The sequence below is a fragment of the Telmatherina bonti genome, assembly GCF_933228915.1.
Source record: "Telmatherina bonti genome assembly, chromosome: 2".
NCBI classification, from domain to species: Eukaryota; Metazoa; Chordata; class Actinopteri; order Atheriniformes; family Telmatherinidae; genus Telmatherina; species Telmatherina bonti.
This window is the reverse complement of record NC_136620.1, coordinates 17218751-17235316: the sequence shown is the minus strand read 5'-3', so window position 1 is coordinate 17235316 and position 16566 is coordinate 17218751. Positions and strand designations below refer to the sequence as shown.

Below are 16566 nucleotides of genomic sequence, written 5' to 3'. Positions count from 1 at the left end.
AGTCGAGTCTCTGTAACAGCATGAGACCACAGTGGTGGGTACGAGAGACCCGCTCGGCCTTCATGAGAGACCGCTGGCCGCACTGCTGTGGCTCGGACCGGGACGGACCGACAGAAGGAGCCGCGGCGGAGATGGCGGCCAACCTGAGTGCGGGGGCAGAGGCGGCGGAGGAGGCGGTGGGGTCGGGACATAACCTGCCGGCGCTGGTGTTCGGTGTGCTACTGATAGTGGTCATTATCTGCGGGAACCTGTTGGTGTGTTTGAGCGTGTTTACTGAGAAGGCGCTGAAGACCACCACGAACTACTTCATCGTGAGCCTGGCGGTGGCGGACCTGATGCTCGCGGTCCTCGTGCTGCCGCTCTTCGTTTATTCAGAGTGAGATCCGCCGAACACACTGTTTTGGTTTTCATATATATATATTATATATATATATATCTATATATATATATATATATATATATATATATATATATATGAAATGGCTGCACAGTATCAGTCAAATGATTAGACACACTTCCCATTAAAACCAATGGGAAAGTGTGCCCAAACTTTTGACTGGTAGTGTATAACCTAGGCCTATTTAGCCTAATAGCCATATGTTTAAAACACGCACACACGCACGCACACACACACACACACACACACACACACACACACACACACACACACACATACACACACACATACACACACACACACACACACACACACACAAACACAACCTACATACACGGATGAGGTTCTGTTTCAGGGGCCCCCAGATCTGTTGTACCTTACACTTTTCATGTCTCTACTTTCCTTATTTTTCTTTTTGTCCTTATGCATCTTTTGTAAAACAAAGAAAAAACTCAAAAGATATAAATATGGCTTTTCAGTATAAGCAGCAGCATGTCCTCTGGCGAACCTGCTGTCTCATTGACCATACAGCATCGCTCCTGCTTGTGATCACAGCATTTCTGTTTGTGTAAAAGCTTTTTTAACCTTTAAAATCATAAGAGCAAGTAAGTGAGGCAGAATGATTGTCTGCGTGTCATTAAGGCTTTAAAGTGATTAAGTTCCTTTTGCCAGGACATCTAAATCTGGTCAGCATTTCACTCATATCTAACAGGTGAAAGGAACATGGCTGATTTGGTTCATGTAGTACAGGGAGTATGTCCTTGGCAGTGGACATATATGGTGATGACAGAACATGTGAAAGTGTGTGAAATTACGTGTTGACTGATTTGGACTTCCTTTTTCATGTGGATTTTTTTTTTCTTTTCATGTGCTTTTAATTTAATGCTTATTTCTCGTTTTGCCACAGCATTGTGTCTCTAACTTAACCAACAATACTATTTAATTCAAAGCATCTGACTTCCTGTTAATTTTCTTCTTTATGTCCAGGAAGTTTTTTTTGTACACTACACGTCAAAAGTTTGGACACACATTCCCATTAAATCCAATGACGTGCCCAAAGTGTGCCCAAACTTTTTGCTGGTAGTGTGTGACATATTCAAACAATGTAGTGAATTTCACGTAAACTTGTTTAATGTCAACAGAATATTTCTTTAGATTTTTGTCTTAATCTTTAAGCGAATGTTGGTGCTAAAATCTTTACATATTGATGAAACATCAAACTTTGAGGGGCCGCCCCATCCATGCCCACTGGTGAAAACTCAATTGTAATATAGCTTGTAGTCTTGTCAAGAATGTTTGCTGCAGTTTTTTAAACCAAATATCCCTGGGATGGGTTTGTTTAAAATGCAGTGTTTACAAATGGCAGAAGTGGCCACTTTGACCATGAATGGCTAACCTCCCGTTTGGTTCAGGCTTTTGCTTCGAGAATTTCTTTTTTTTTTTTTTTTGTCTAGATAATCTACTTGTGTTGAAAATTTGTTAAGTTTATTTGAGATTTAGTTTTGAGGCTACTACACTAGGTGGCGCTATAAACACAGTTTACTGCAACCTTGCAGAAGACCCTGAAATTATTCACATTCCCGTATGCGAATGAGTATACATTAATTTTATTGAGTTTTGGGCCAGTTTGATCCCCTAAAATGTAATTCTTTCAGTGGACGAATATGGAGAAAGAGGAGGAGGGAAAAAATAAACACTGCAGCAGGCTCGCTGCCTCTGTTGGTGAGGTCTAAAACACAAAACCTTTATAAATTCAGTTTTAATTAATTCCACTGTGGAAAATAACCAAAATCTGCTCATATTAAGCTAATATTTACCAATTTAGCTAATTACCAGTACATAATTGATTAAAAAGCAGATCTAACCCCATTAATAACAGCTTACTAGACATTTTCTTCCCCCTTCACCTAATTAATATTAATTTCACATACCTTGCAAATCTATTAATGGTTAATTGTCAGTGTAAAAAGGATTTTAGTTTGATGTTATCTCTGTTCACCAAACACCACCTGCGACATCACCTCAGTCTTTTCATTAATGGCTGAGGAATGGACTAGAATGAACGAGCACGTGTTGGTTTATCTGTCTGGGTTGAGGGTCATCTGCGATTGCAGGGTACGCCATTTAGCCTGATGTGTTAGCGAAAGTAGTTTTAAGCTCAAACTTTTAGGTTTCCGTTGTGATCCTACATTCATCTGGTTTTGCTGCTGCAGACAAGCAAAATGCAAACAGGAGGCATCAAAGATTTGTTGCTAAGGTTTTCCTTTTCGTCTTGGAAAGCAAACATAAGAATTCAAGTTAAAAAGAGGTAAGAGAGGAGCTGCATTAAAAGAGTCATGAGTTGTGCAGAAACAGACCATAGTTTATGTTTTTTGCAGCCTTTTCACATTACACCCCTTGTAGATATAATGGAACTGGCTGCACTGATAAAAGTGCTGGCAGGCTGAAACTATGCAATGGTTCCACATTGAGATAAGACTTAAGTGTAAAGCACGGTCACTGATTTTACCCAAAACACACAGGAGATGAAACTGATTTCTTGACTCAGCTCACAGTGCAATTCAGCTGTGAGTGATGTCTTTTACACCAACTTAGTCTGGTCACAACTGGCCAGCAGCCCTACAATCAGCAAATGAGAATACCAATTCTCTTTAAAAAAAAAACAAAAAAAAAACAACAACCATAAATTAACAAGAGTTTACACACAGAAAAAGAAAAATAATAATAATTGAGAGCACATGTCAACAATAGGTCAACCCCTGAATACCTGTTGTCACAAATGTGTAACAAAACACTTTTGGCCTTTAATTTATAGCTTTATATGTAATTTATTAATTGTTCACTGTTTCTATGTGTTTTTTTGTGTTATCTATATATAATTCATTTTAGCTTATTTATTAATAACCTAAATATTTATTTGTATTTGATCCTTATTTTCTCCTCTTTTGTTTTTCTATCATTTTAAATCAATTCTGGTGATAAGAGGTTAATTTTTTAAAATTTCTTTGTTTATATCATCCAGCAATGATTTTAAACTGTCCCCATAACAAAATATATTTGTGTCATCCACCAAATATGAACTTAATAATATATGCATGGTTTTTCTGATAGAGTTTTGGCCACAATATTATTCTCTGGGGGGAACTGTGAACAAAATCCAAACAAGACCGCCTAAACATACTTGACCGTATTTCTACTTAGTCTTAAAACAAGCATTTTTGTACTTATTTATACTCAAATCAACAAGTTTATTTTCAGAATTATATGAGTTAGTTTGCTTGTTAAAAGAAAAAAAACTTGGAAAAAAATCCATGTTTATTTAAAGTGTTTTACAAATGTATAATGAATAGATATTTGATTGATATTGTTATTGGATTCTTGATCACTGAATGCATGTAAATAGATGGAGGTTCTACTTTTGAGGGTTTATTAATCTGCATCAGTTCCAGCTCAATTTTCTCCTCAGTCCTTAGTTGTTGGTGTGATAGACAATGTACTGAGCTGCAGATTTTTCCAAAAACAAATAAGTCACAATCATGAACTATAAAACATAGAAACACAGTGAAGTGAATCACTTTTGCATCTTCATGAAGTAGATGAAATTTGGAGATGAAGGGAACAGTTATGACTTCACCAAGAAGTTGTCTTTACCTAAATTCTAAATATTTCTAAGCTAGACCAAAACAAAGGTCTGCATTTAAGTGAAAAATAGGGTCAGATCTTTGTACGTTTATTTACATTCGCTGAAAACACAGAAGAAGCTACCAGAAGAATGGCATGCTTTGTATCTAAAAGGTTCTTCATGGTTGTGTTTTTGTAGAAAAGAACTGTAAAAACAAACACAGGGTATACGTTCAAAATGGCCAGTATGCTTGTATACATTTCCTGTGAAGTGATGCAGCATCTTGGGGGGGATAAAAAGTTGTGAGGTGGGTTCTTCAGCCTGGAACGCTGCTAGAGAAAGACAGCTCCAGAAATGGAGATGAGTAATACTACAAACTACAAGTTTTGAGGTTGGAAAGTTGCTTAATGCTACTTGAAGTAGTCTTATTTATAGTCAGCTGTTATTCAGAAACTTGGTACACCTCAGCATGGTAGTCTAGAAAATAGAAGAAATATCAGACTGGAAATGATCTTTCTGATAGGTACTGTCCTAAAGAAATAAAATCAAATCTAGCAAGGACCTTCAGGGCTTTCAGTTGATCATCTTGTGTTGGCTGAAGAATCCTCAGAAACAGTTTTCATGTAATAGTGGCTGTGTAGAAGCCATCTTAAGATGGAAAACAGGGAGAGAAGGCTGACGTATGCCACGTGGCACAGGAACTGGACTGAAATTCAGAGGCAACAGGTTGGATGAAGGGATAACTCTTCCCCCAGAGTCTAGTCCTTAACATTATGTAAGCAGTGTGGACAGAGAAGAGAACAAATGGCTAAATTAATCCAAAGATGAGCTTTGGAGAGTCTGCAAGAAGCCTGTATATTATTCCTGAAGACAACTTGACTGAATTCCTGAAGATTAAATCCGAAGCCTTTTTTTTAACTCTTTAAATATTTTACCAAGAAGACAGAAATGGAAATATTTTTCTTTGCCTTTTCTTTTCATTTCCTTTCTTTTTAACGATCGGTTAAGATAAGGGTTAATAATAAAGTAACAACAAATAAATTGCCAAAGACAAAACACTTAACATTTGGCATCACAAACCAAACCAAGTCGCAGACTTGGCTCTTTCTACAAATTCTAATAAGATTCAATAGAGTCACTCCAAACTTTCCTCTACCAAATGATAAAGCAGACATATAAAGGGTTAAGAAGATTCAGGCTGCATTGAGGAATGAAGTTTCCATATGTGTTTACTCATGTTATTCTACATCATTACACCTGTTTCTTATTTTTTGGCGGTATGCAAAGATGAAATGGCTGACTTGCACACTACTGTTTATAACATTCTTTAATTTTACTGTTGTCGGTGACGAGCTTAAATATATGCAGTATATTTGTATATATCTATTCAGAAAAACACGTCTTTATCAGTTTGCATTAACCAATTTTATTTCTTTCATGATTTGCTTTTCAGTTTTCTTTTTGTTTACTTGTCTTTTTATTGAGATCATAGTCTTCTTTGCCTCTTTTCTACATCCGGAATCAGTGTGATGCCTTTTTAATAGTTAACTTCAGCGTCCCGTCCCATGGAGTCCTGCCCCTGACACAACGCTTCTCTGACCAGACTCAGAGGGACCTCATGTGATGAGAGCTGCATGACAGCCTGAAACAGACAATTATCTCCTACACATAGCAGACTGATTGCTGCTTTCTACTCTTTAAATGGGACTTTTCTTTTGTTGTTGTTTCTTAAAGCAGGATGCAGATCATGGTCAAACTGCTCTCATTGTCCTGAATAATTCTGACTGTCTTTGTCTGGTGGAACAACCAAGCTCAGTTTATGGGTTGCATTCCTCTTGAGGTCACTTTAATCCAGGGTCCAGAGTTCAAGTGAGGGGCCTCGCTCCCACAATAGACTCTAGCAAAACAATGAAACAACAACAATGAGTCCCTAATTTAGCTCCCAGTTAACCTTGCCTCTTCTTTTTATCTGCCAGTTCATACACTCCCCATGTTTCCCTGTTGTTTCCTCTTCACTTTTCATCTACATGTCATCTTTATGTGTTTTATCAAGACATTTTTGACAATCCAATTAATAAATAATCAAAGCAAGCGAAGGATATTTCAAGCATCTGTGTGACAAATCTGCAAGCAGCTGTCAAATGTATGCTTTAGAGCTTTGGAGAAGTATGAAGGGGCAGAATTTGGAATAAAACTTGGAAAAACTGATTTTGTTAAAACTTTCTTTGCCTTTTCTCTCTTTTTCCCCTTTAATGATTTATTTTTCTCCAGATTTCTTTTCAGAATGAATAAAATACAGTCTCTGTACTTTAACTGAGCTTGGAGTTTGGATGCAGACGTTTCAACATCACCCACTATTTTATGTTGATGTTTTGGTACTTCTGGCTCATACCGAGTCTGTACAGTTTGCACAAGAATCAAAATTATGATCAGTTATGTGTATTTCAGTTCCAGGATGGTGTGTGGACCCTCAGCACCACTATCTGCGATGGCCTGATGACCATGGATGTGATGTTGTGCACTGCCTCCATCTTCAACCTCTGTGCCATCAGTGTGGACAGGTAGGTGTTCAAACACACAGCAGTCAAAGATACAGGAAAGGAAAACAATAAATAACCAATACTTCAGCAACAAATCTATGGATTTGTTCTTGTTTTTCCTGATAGAAATGGGACATAAAAATCACTCAGGACAGGGATAGCAAAGTCTGGCCCTTGAGGGCCACTGTCCTGCAGGTTTTTGGTGTTTCGATGCCTCAATAGCTGATTCACATGAATAGGTCGGTCTGCAGATGTTCACAATAAGCTGCTGGATCCACTGTCAAGTAGGAAACTATCTGAAACATACAGGAAAGTGGCTTGGGAGGACTGGAGTTTGATGTTCCTGCTGTACTGTGTGGTATCTGTGAACTTTGATACTTTGTACAATGTAACATCTCACCTCCCTCCGCTGATTAGGCCTAACATAAGGTTCTGTGGTTATATTAGCAATGTCGTAGCGAGAGATATTTAATAGTCCACACAGTTGCTCCTTGTGAAAAACTTGTGATTTTAATGGTAAAACCCAACATCGCAGTATGATGTAATATTTCTTTTGTAAATGATGATGGTGTAAACTGGATAATGTACTCAAAGGTATCCATTTTCAGAAATAAATGTACGGCGCATCAGATGGTTCACGCCTCTACGTTGTCTATTACACTTCCTCGTCTGGCATTAAGACTTTCTAACATAAGATGACACCATGAAATTAGAGCTGGCCAGAAGAAAAGAAAAAAGTGAAAAAAAAAAAAAAGTTTAAAAAAAAAAACACTGGCTAGCTGTTACCACTAGCGACCATTCATTCATTCATTCATTATCCGAACCGCTTAATCCAATGAAGGGTCGCAGGGAAGCTGGAGCCTATCCCAGCAGTGTTTGGGCGAAAGGCAGGGTACACCCTGGACAGCTCGCCAGTCCATCGCAGGGCCACACTAGCGATCATGTGATCTTTAATTAACATACCTGACTTTTCTTTTTATCTTCATTTCAAAGCTCAGTGTTATGATGGAGTGGAGATGTGGACCCAAACGCAGAGATGAGTGAAGCAGGGGTGTAGGTTCCAGAAGGTTTATTTAAATCCAAACAAGGAGCTCAGAGAACTAACTACCAGGTACAAATGTAGGGCAACAAAGGGCAACAAAATGATCCAACAAACACAACTGAAACAGAGGGGTATAAATACACTGGAACAAAACGAGACACAGGTGAAACAAATGAACCCAGGTGAAACCAATGAACAGAAAATCAATGAAGCTAAACAAGAACCAAGAGAACTAAACAGGAAAAACTACAAAATAAAACAGGAAACTAGAAACTAAGGCACTGAATGAAACCACCACATCATAACAGAAACCACCACATCATAACACTCAGTCACCTTAACTGAGTCAGCACTTCGGGCACGAATCCGCTGCTCATGCCTGAAGTGCCCGATGCTTTCTGCAGTGATGCTGCTATATTGAACTTAGATCGGTTCTACAGTGGAACCACAAAGATAATGATAGCAGTGACCAAATAATAGAGCCTTGGGAAACTCTGCAGGTTATTTTGGTTTGCTAAGATTTATAGTTACCTATGGAACCAAAGTAGTCTTTGTCTACCAATTGTTTAGCCAGTCTATTAAGACGTTATTCTCAACTGTGCCAAATGCAGCGCTGAGATCCAGTAGTTTTAGCACTAAGATGTTGCTTCTATCTGTGCTCAAGCAAATGTCATTTAAGACCTAAACCAGAAAAGTCCTGGTGCTGTGTGTGGATGAAAACTTGACTGATAGACATGCACAGTTATTTATGTATGTATGTGTATGTATGTATGTATATATGCAGATGTGTACATGAGTATGTATGTGTACATGTCTATATTTATTATTTTTTGTATTTACTTATTTCTTTTCCATAAAAAAGAAGAAAAAAAGAAAACTGACTATTTAAGGGATTATTTTAACAACTGCAAGGAATAAAATATTATAATTGTAAAGGGGGGCAGGAATATATAAGCATTGCTTCATCCTTCTCCTTTTCGGACTCTATAATAATTGGTACTTTTTTAACCTGTTGATTAAATTGTGTTAGTTTGTCTGAAATAAATAAATATCTAATAAATATCTAATATAACGGTTGAAAGACGGCTTGTTTTGTAATCTAACCAAGAAAGGCGTGGTTTGATATCAGCCTGCAGCTACTCATAAGTGGCACGTCAAAAGTGTTTCTTTTACAAGGAGTGGCTTGATGAAGGCTGTTTTAGTTCCTGAGGGAAGACACCTGAAAGCAGAGATATGTTTACCGTCTGTAAAATATCTGAGGTCATGCACCTTGAAACATTCTTGAAAACCCTGTTGGCATGGTGCTGAGACAGAAAGTGCTGGTTTTCAGATGACAAATGATTTCATCGTGGTTTATAGGACTGAATGGAGAAAGGGTTGTCATGGTATTTATGTCTTCTCTGAATGGACAAAGTGCTGACATGTCCTGTCTCTGGCAAGGAAGCAAACTCCTTATAGTCCTGGTTGGATTAAAGTTCCGGGGATCCTGACACAGGAGGATTAGTTAGTCTGTCAACTGTCGCGAACAAGTCTCAAACATTCAATGCTGTTCTTAGCAATAATGTCAGAAATCGTCTTACACTTCTCATTCCCAGATTATAAATCCTCACTCTCTTTATAGATCTCATAGCGAACCATCAACTTTCACCTGAATTCAGCTTTTCAGCATTCAGAGTTTTTCCAGCTCTTAATACTGTGGCATTTTTCCATGGAGCTCTCTTTTTGAGAGTGATTACTTTTACCTTGATGGGAGCAGCGACATCAATAATGCTTCTAATTTTACCATTAAAAGGGGGGTCCTCTATGTTGGACAAACTTTTTATTGGTTTTTCTCCAATTTCCTTTGACAACCTTTATTTGGGCATTCTTGTTGATAATTACAGCGCTCTCTGTCTTGGTGGTCCTTCTGTACTGGTGGTTATCTGAATGAATGTTGAAATCACCAACAACAGTCAAGGTCATCACAGATTTTTCAACAGTCACAAAGGTTGCACTGTATTTAGGTGTCCTGTGTATGTCCAGAAACAACAAGAGAAGAAATTAATCTGAAGAGCCACTTATCTTAATGAAGTAAAACTTTCATAAGGCATTTGCTTGTATTGGAGGAAGACATAAACAAAACAGCCTGTCCTCCACCTTTCTCGTGTTATCTTGCTTCACTTAGAGCTTAAGTTTGGAGAGGTTGCATCAAACTGATAAGCTAGTGTTTGCACTTGAAAACTAGCCAATCAACAAGAAAGTTTCATTTTAAATTGATGCATTTGTTTTTTTTTCTCCATCTCATTACTCTAGTACCTCAAGAGTTATTTAAAAGTAAGTTTTAAATCTAAGTATGCGGTCACATTTTGGAGCCAGTATCTTCATAGCTGGGATAACTGGGTGTAAAACTCAAATATACAGTGGGCAATAATTTAAAATTGGACAAACTCGCAAGCCAATATTGATATTTATTGAAAAAATCTTCCAGATATGACAGTGGACCTCATAGATTGTGGCAAAAATCACATGTTGATTGAGCTACTGTGTTTCTACAAACACTCTCTTATTGAAGGGTTGGGCTTATTTGTCAATTTTTGCAGCAGTATCTTGAAGTTGCAATAGCTACTGTCTATAGAGGAGAAGGTCGTGTCCTGATTGATGCACCAACCCACCACCGGAACGTTCTAAGGTTTGCAATATTGGCATTATATGTCCTATATAACACTTGTGGACCAGCTCTGGTAGCCATTTGGTATCGCCTTGTGGGCAAAATACAAGTTCATCTCAGAACATTAGCATGTTATGAAGAAGTTCAATATTTTTGTCACTCATTTCAGAATGTGAAACCTATATATTTTATAGATTCATTACACATAGAGTGAAATTGAAATTTTGATGATTGTGGCTTATAGATAATGAAAACCCAAAATGCAGTGTCTCAGAAAATTAGATTATTGTGAAAAACTTAAATCTTAGAAAGTCATGGTGTCACACCCTAATCAACTAATTAACTCAAAATACCTGCAAAGGTATCCTGAGGCTTTAAATAGTCGCTCAGTCTGGGTCAGATCAGCTACACAATCATGGCGAAGACGTCTGACTTGACAGATGTCCAGAAGACGATCATTGACCCTTCACAAGGAGGGAAAGCCATAAAAGGTCATTTCTAAAGTAGCTGGTTGTTCACAGAGTGCTCTATCCAAGCATATTAATGGAAAGTTGAGTGGAAGGAAAAGGTGCACCAGCAAAAGGCAGAACCGCAGCCTTAAGAGGATTGTCAAGCAACATCCGTTCAAGAAGTTAGGGAGCTTCACAAGGAGTGGACTGAAGTTGGACTCAGCGCATTAAAAGCCACTACGCATAGACGGATCCTAGACATGGGCTACAAATTTCACATTCCTTGTGTCAAGCCACTCCTGAACCAGAGACGATGACAGAAGTGTCTCATCTGGGCTAAGGAGAAAAAGGACTGGACTGTTTCTCAGATGAAAGAAAATTTTGCATTTCGTTTGGAAATCAAGGTCCCAGAGTCTGGAGGAAGAATGGAGAGCCACAGAATCTATAATGCTTGAAGTCCAGTGTGAAGTTTCAACAGTCAGTGATGATTTGGGGGGCCATGTCACAGTCGACTCAACCATCTACCAGGAAATTTTAAAGCACTTCATGCTTCCTTCTGCTGACAAGCTTTATGGAGATGCAGATTTTTTTTTTCCAGCAGGACTTGGCACCTGCCTACGCTGCCAAAGGTACCAAAAGCTGCTTTAATGACCATGCTGTCATTGTGCTTGATTAGCTGACAAACTCACCTGATCTGAACCCCAAAGAGAATCTGACGGGTATTGTCAAGAGGAAGATGAGAGACACCAGACCAACTATGTAGACGACCTGACGGCTGCTATCAAAGCAACCTGGCCTTCCATTATACCTGAACAGTGCCACATACTGATCAACCCATGCCACACTGCATTGATGCAGTAATTCATGCAAAAGGAGGCCCAACCAAGTATTGGGTGCATGGAAATGAACATACTTTTCAGAAGCCTGACATTTCTGTTTCAAATATCCTTTTTTCATTGATCTTATGTAATACTCTTATTTTCTGAGACACTGTGTTTTGGGTTTTTGTTATCCAAATCTGATTTCCGATTTTAATCGATTTTTTTTCACCTTACTGTAAAGAAAAAAATAGTAATAAATTACAAACGTCAAAAATGATTCTTTTTCAAAAATGCTTTTATTGCAGTCAGCCTAGGAGGTTTGAGTTTTGAATTTAAAGTGCAACTAAACAAGTTGTTAGACAAGATTGTAAAAAGAGATGGCAGGCGCTGCCACTGTAAACATTATAAGAAACATGTTTGCACTTTGTGCGTTTCTACTGTGAGATAGTTTTTAACTTTTAATCATACATTTAAGAATAGGCCTCACTTTACTTGTGTAACTTTATTCTAAAATAAAAAACTGAAATAAATAAATAAAAGTGCCTCCTCTTGGAAGAAAAATAGTTGTTCCTTTTAGAGTATTTTGACATTAAATAACCAAAACAATTTCCTGTATGGGCAATGAGGTAATAAATATGAATGCTTCTTTACACTTAACATGTGTTTTGAGAAAATTGATACAAAATACTATTTAAAAAAAAACCAAAAAAAACCTGAATGTTCATTAAAGCTATATTTCTAACATACACATATTATTACATCCTTGGTGTTTTTTTTTTGTTCAATTTATACATTTTTGGCAAAAAGACAAGCCTGTCAACTGCATCTGGCTTCAGACCCCTGTGGCATGTGACAATGGCCCCTCCCACACTGAAACCCTGCGTTTCCATGACACCTAGAACTAAATATCGCCATAAAAACCCACTAATAGAAACGCCTACATTTCAAGAAGGTTCAAATATTGCTCAAGTTTTTACGATCTCAAGAGGTGGTTTTTCCAACATTTTGATATCGAAATATATTGCAGAAGTGCAATGGAAACACAAAACAAAATCTGAAGCAAATTCTCAGCAGCAAGTAGAAAACCTTAAAATAACGCTACGTGCCCACTTTGCATTAACCGCAATTTTTGTAAAATCTCACGAGAGAAATGAGATTTTACGAAACTTGATGCTAATGTGCTAAACACTTTTCAAGTTCAAAAACACCCACAAATCACAATTGTTGTTTGTTGAAATGTACAAATATCATTTTTATTTTGCAACAAAATGTGATGAAAACGAAGAGGGGGCACTTGTTGTACGTTGCTAGCTGCCATGTTGTTGTGTTTATGTTTTTCTGTGGGAAACCAGCGGGAGTGCGCTGACGTCACTATAAGGTACGGAAGCCCAAAAGGTGATGGGGCAAAAAAAAATCCCAGTTTTCATAAAAATAAATCTTCATAAACAGAAAATTCGAATTAATCGATTAAATCGATTAATCGCCCAGCCCTAACACTGACTATGTTGGCTTAGCATGTTACCACACAAAGATTTTTTAGTTAGCAATTACAAAGTGATTAAAGTAAAACTGTGTTCCAAACATGAAATATCATTTGAGGGGACCACAAACATTTAAACCTAAATGTTATGGCAGTCCATTAAAAAAAAAAAAAAAAGAAATACAAAGTACAAAATTATTGTCTTGTAGCACTAAAGGAAAAGTCCATATGATTTATTCTGTAGGATACACATCTTTACCAGGTTTGATTATTTGTTCCACTGTTCAAGAGGAATGGAGTTTACCCAGATGCAGAACAAGAAGCCAAGTGGCATCTAAGGATTTAAAGACCATTAAAAATCCAAGAACTAAAACACGGAGTGACAGGAGAAATGATCGTACAAGACTTGATAATTAAGAGTCTAAATACACATTAAACTGATTACAAAAAGAGCAGCAGGTAAGACAGTCAGTCAAAGAAACCAGGTTTGATATCAGGGAGCTGGAAATCTAGTGAACAGAACACAAGGACATAAACTCAACAAAATAAAACAGGAAACAACAAAACAAAAACAAATGACTAAAACCAAGGCTGCAATACAAAAAACCCAGCAGAACATGGCAATTTTGCAGCTAGTGAGACATCACAGAATCATTTCAAGATTAAAGGTTTAGTGTTTATCGTTGAGCAAACTATGAATTTCAGTGTTATCTTGTGGTTAAAGGGGTGCTATTATGGTATTTGGAGTTTTCTGAGCTTTCTACAATGTTACAGTGTTGAATCCTCATCAGACATGTGAACGACACTGTTTTTTATCACCTAAACGCATGTTTGAGTTTGAGTTTGAGTTCCAGCACTCTCTCCGTTCAGTTTCCATGGCAACAAACAACGCATCGTTTTAGAGAGTTTTTTTCTACTTGGAAATCCTTGTGACGTCCCGGAGGATAAGGTTTGGTGATTGGTTACTTTCTACTGGTTAACAAGGGCATGTACAAATACATCAGGCGGGTGGAAAACGTGGGATAAAGTTATTTCCAACGATGGCTGGTGAGTTTACCAAAGAGAGACATCCTGCTGCATTCGTTGCTGTGGGTTGCTGTTTTCCACTTTGTTTTCAGGGTCTGATTCAGGTTCCAACATGTAGGGCTGTATGCTATGTGTTGACATTGTATTTTGTTTTTTTTATTGAGTTCATATGAGCATAATCCTTCTGTTTATGAGACGTTACAATGATGACGAAAGCAGGTATGGTGCGCGCTCCCGATCTAGTAAAGTGGCGGGAGGCGGGGCTTAATGCGGAAGAGTCTCAATCCACTCGTTTTGCCCACAGGCTGATCTCACAGCCTACGGAGAGGGTCGGTCTGAAGTAAATAAAGCGATTTGTGACAATAACTCGATCAATCCCAGCCCTTCTGGTCTCGAAATGCACATAATAGTTCCACTTTAACAACAGTCTAATATGACTTATGACATACAGTAGTTATGGAAGAATTTTGGTCTAAATACATCAAATCTTGGCCACTTAGAGGTTGTGGTCTTGGGATCATAAATGAATAAATTAACTTCACTGTAATTCATTCAGTAGTTGGGACATTTTAGTCCTAAACCACAATGCAAGAACAATAGCCATTCTGCGAGCCAAACAGTTCAGATTGTTAGAAATAAGTTATTGTAGCTGATTTCTTAAATAAGACATTCATACAGCCTGACTTTCTTCAGGAACTTCAAACTCTTGCAGAAATATTAAATCACATGTTGTGGAGTTGATTAAAAGTAGGAGATCAAAGTTCAGCCAAAACTCAGAGGCTGTTGCATGACCACTATTTTAATTGGTCTCCTGCAGGGTTAAGGAGCGTTCAGCTGTTAAGTAAATCTAGTACCTTGAGCGATTTTTCAGAGACACAGTGGACACAATCAGAGATCTGTCAAAGTATTATCAAGGTCAGGCAGCAAAGACAAAGTTGGCACACTGATTTGCAAATGTTGCAACAACCCTCTGTCTGCATCCTGTAAAAGCTCTAAAAGGAGAAGAATTCAGGGGACTGAACCATTTAAAGCCCTGAATGAAGAATGTGTCTGCTGTGATCGACTGCCAGCTTTGCTCTGTGCTCTTTACTTTGAGTCAATGAGATTACCCGGCGTCGTGGTTGATGTTGAAGAATGAAACTCTGAGCTGGAAACCTGTACTGCTCTTCAAATCAGACGTACCAGCTGAAGTAAATATGATTATATTAAAGACTGATGGGGAGCAGTGAGGCTAACTTGGACTGATGGTAATGGTCCGAAGCTTTTGGAAGCAGCCAGAAGCATTTAGAAGCCTCAGTGGATGACAGAAACTGAATAATTGAAGAGACTGGAAGGAAACAGAACTTGAAGGGCTGCTGAAGAGGGAATTCTTCTGGCTTGTCCGGCCTGTCCGACTTGTGACTTGCCATCACTTCTGCTTAAAATAATAATTTTGGAGGTCCAGTAGGTTTTATAGTGTGTTCATCCTTTAAATTTTCATCACCTGTACAGGCTTTTTTGTATTTACCAAATGCTGGAGCTCAAACTAACTAGCTTATTAGCTGTGTGCTAGCTAACTAGTTCTTCACAGTTTGCTGCATCGCTCTTTGAATGTGCTCAAATATAATCAGTCCTTTAGTGGATATACACAATTTTATTAAATGAGAAAGGCATACATATTAATAATAATCAAAATGTAATGTAAAAATGATACAATAGTCTGGAAGTGTCTGTGGCAAAAACATGCAAATGTGTGTTTTAAAGTGAAATTTAAGTCATGTGTTTTCAGTCAAAAACAATCAAGTGTTTGCACTATTTAAAGAACTGCAAAGTCTGGTCTTCACAAGGCATTTGTGGGAGTGCATGATGTCCAAGGCGTAACCTTAATCCAATAGAAATAATGCCAAAGGATCTGAGGCAAGAGGTTCATGCGAGGATACCCAAAAACAGCCACTATTTTGACTGCTGGGAAAAAAAGAATAATCTGTTTTCTCTGAGATGAACCATTGCTACAGACATCATTTTATAAAAGTACTAAACATGTTTGATCAAACATGTTTCCTTACAGTGTTTTTAGATTATATTTTTTCAAGACAATGCAGATTATTATCATTTCCTCAATGTTATTTTTTTCTAGCAAGGAACAAAGCAACTTACCAACCAGTTACCAACCACTTACACCATCCAATCACAACATATTAGTTTTTCCTTTTACTCTTCGCTTTATTTATTTCGCTCTTCAATCTGCAGTACTGATAGTATTTGATTTTTATTCATTACAGTCTCTTTTCAAACATTCGGCTTCTTGAGAAGAGTCAACTCACAGCTCTCAAATTGGTCTTTATTTATTATAACTGAGCTTTTATTTTAGACTAATTAAAAAAGGATAAAAGGTTTGTGTCATAATAAGAAATCCCATACACAGGATGTCCAAAAAACATGTTAACAAGCATGGCGAGAATCATACGCCTGTCATTTCTCTGTTATGATGGAGGTGTCAAGAGGCAAAATGGAACATGATGAGCCGGCTGCCTCTATGGATGGATTTAAGTAGAAAAAGAAC

At 37.8% G+C, this 16566-nt stretch overlaps 1 protein-coding gene across 1 annotated transcript in view; it reads left to right on the top strand.

The window, feature by feature from the left end:
- Positions 1 to 62: 62 nt before the first annotated feature.
- The window catches only part of LOC306763676 (D(4) dopamine receptor-like), a gene marked incomplete at both ends in the record, with an annotated part of 28657 nt that continues 12153 nt past the window's right edge, over positions 63 to 16566 (top strand). Inside the window, 2 exon segments of the mRNA XM_079250548.1 lie at positions 63 to 371; positions 6468 to 6580. Coding sequence (XP_079106674.1) covers positions 63 to 371; positions 6468 to 6580 — 422 coding nt within the window.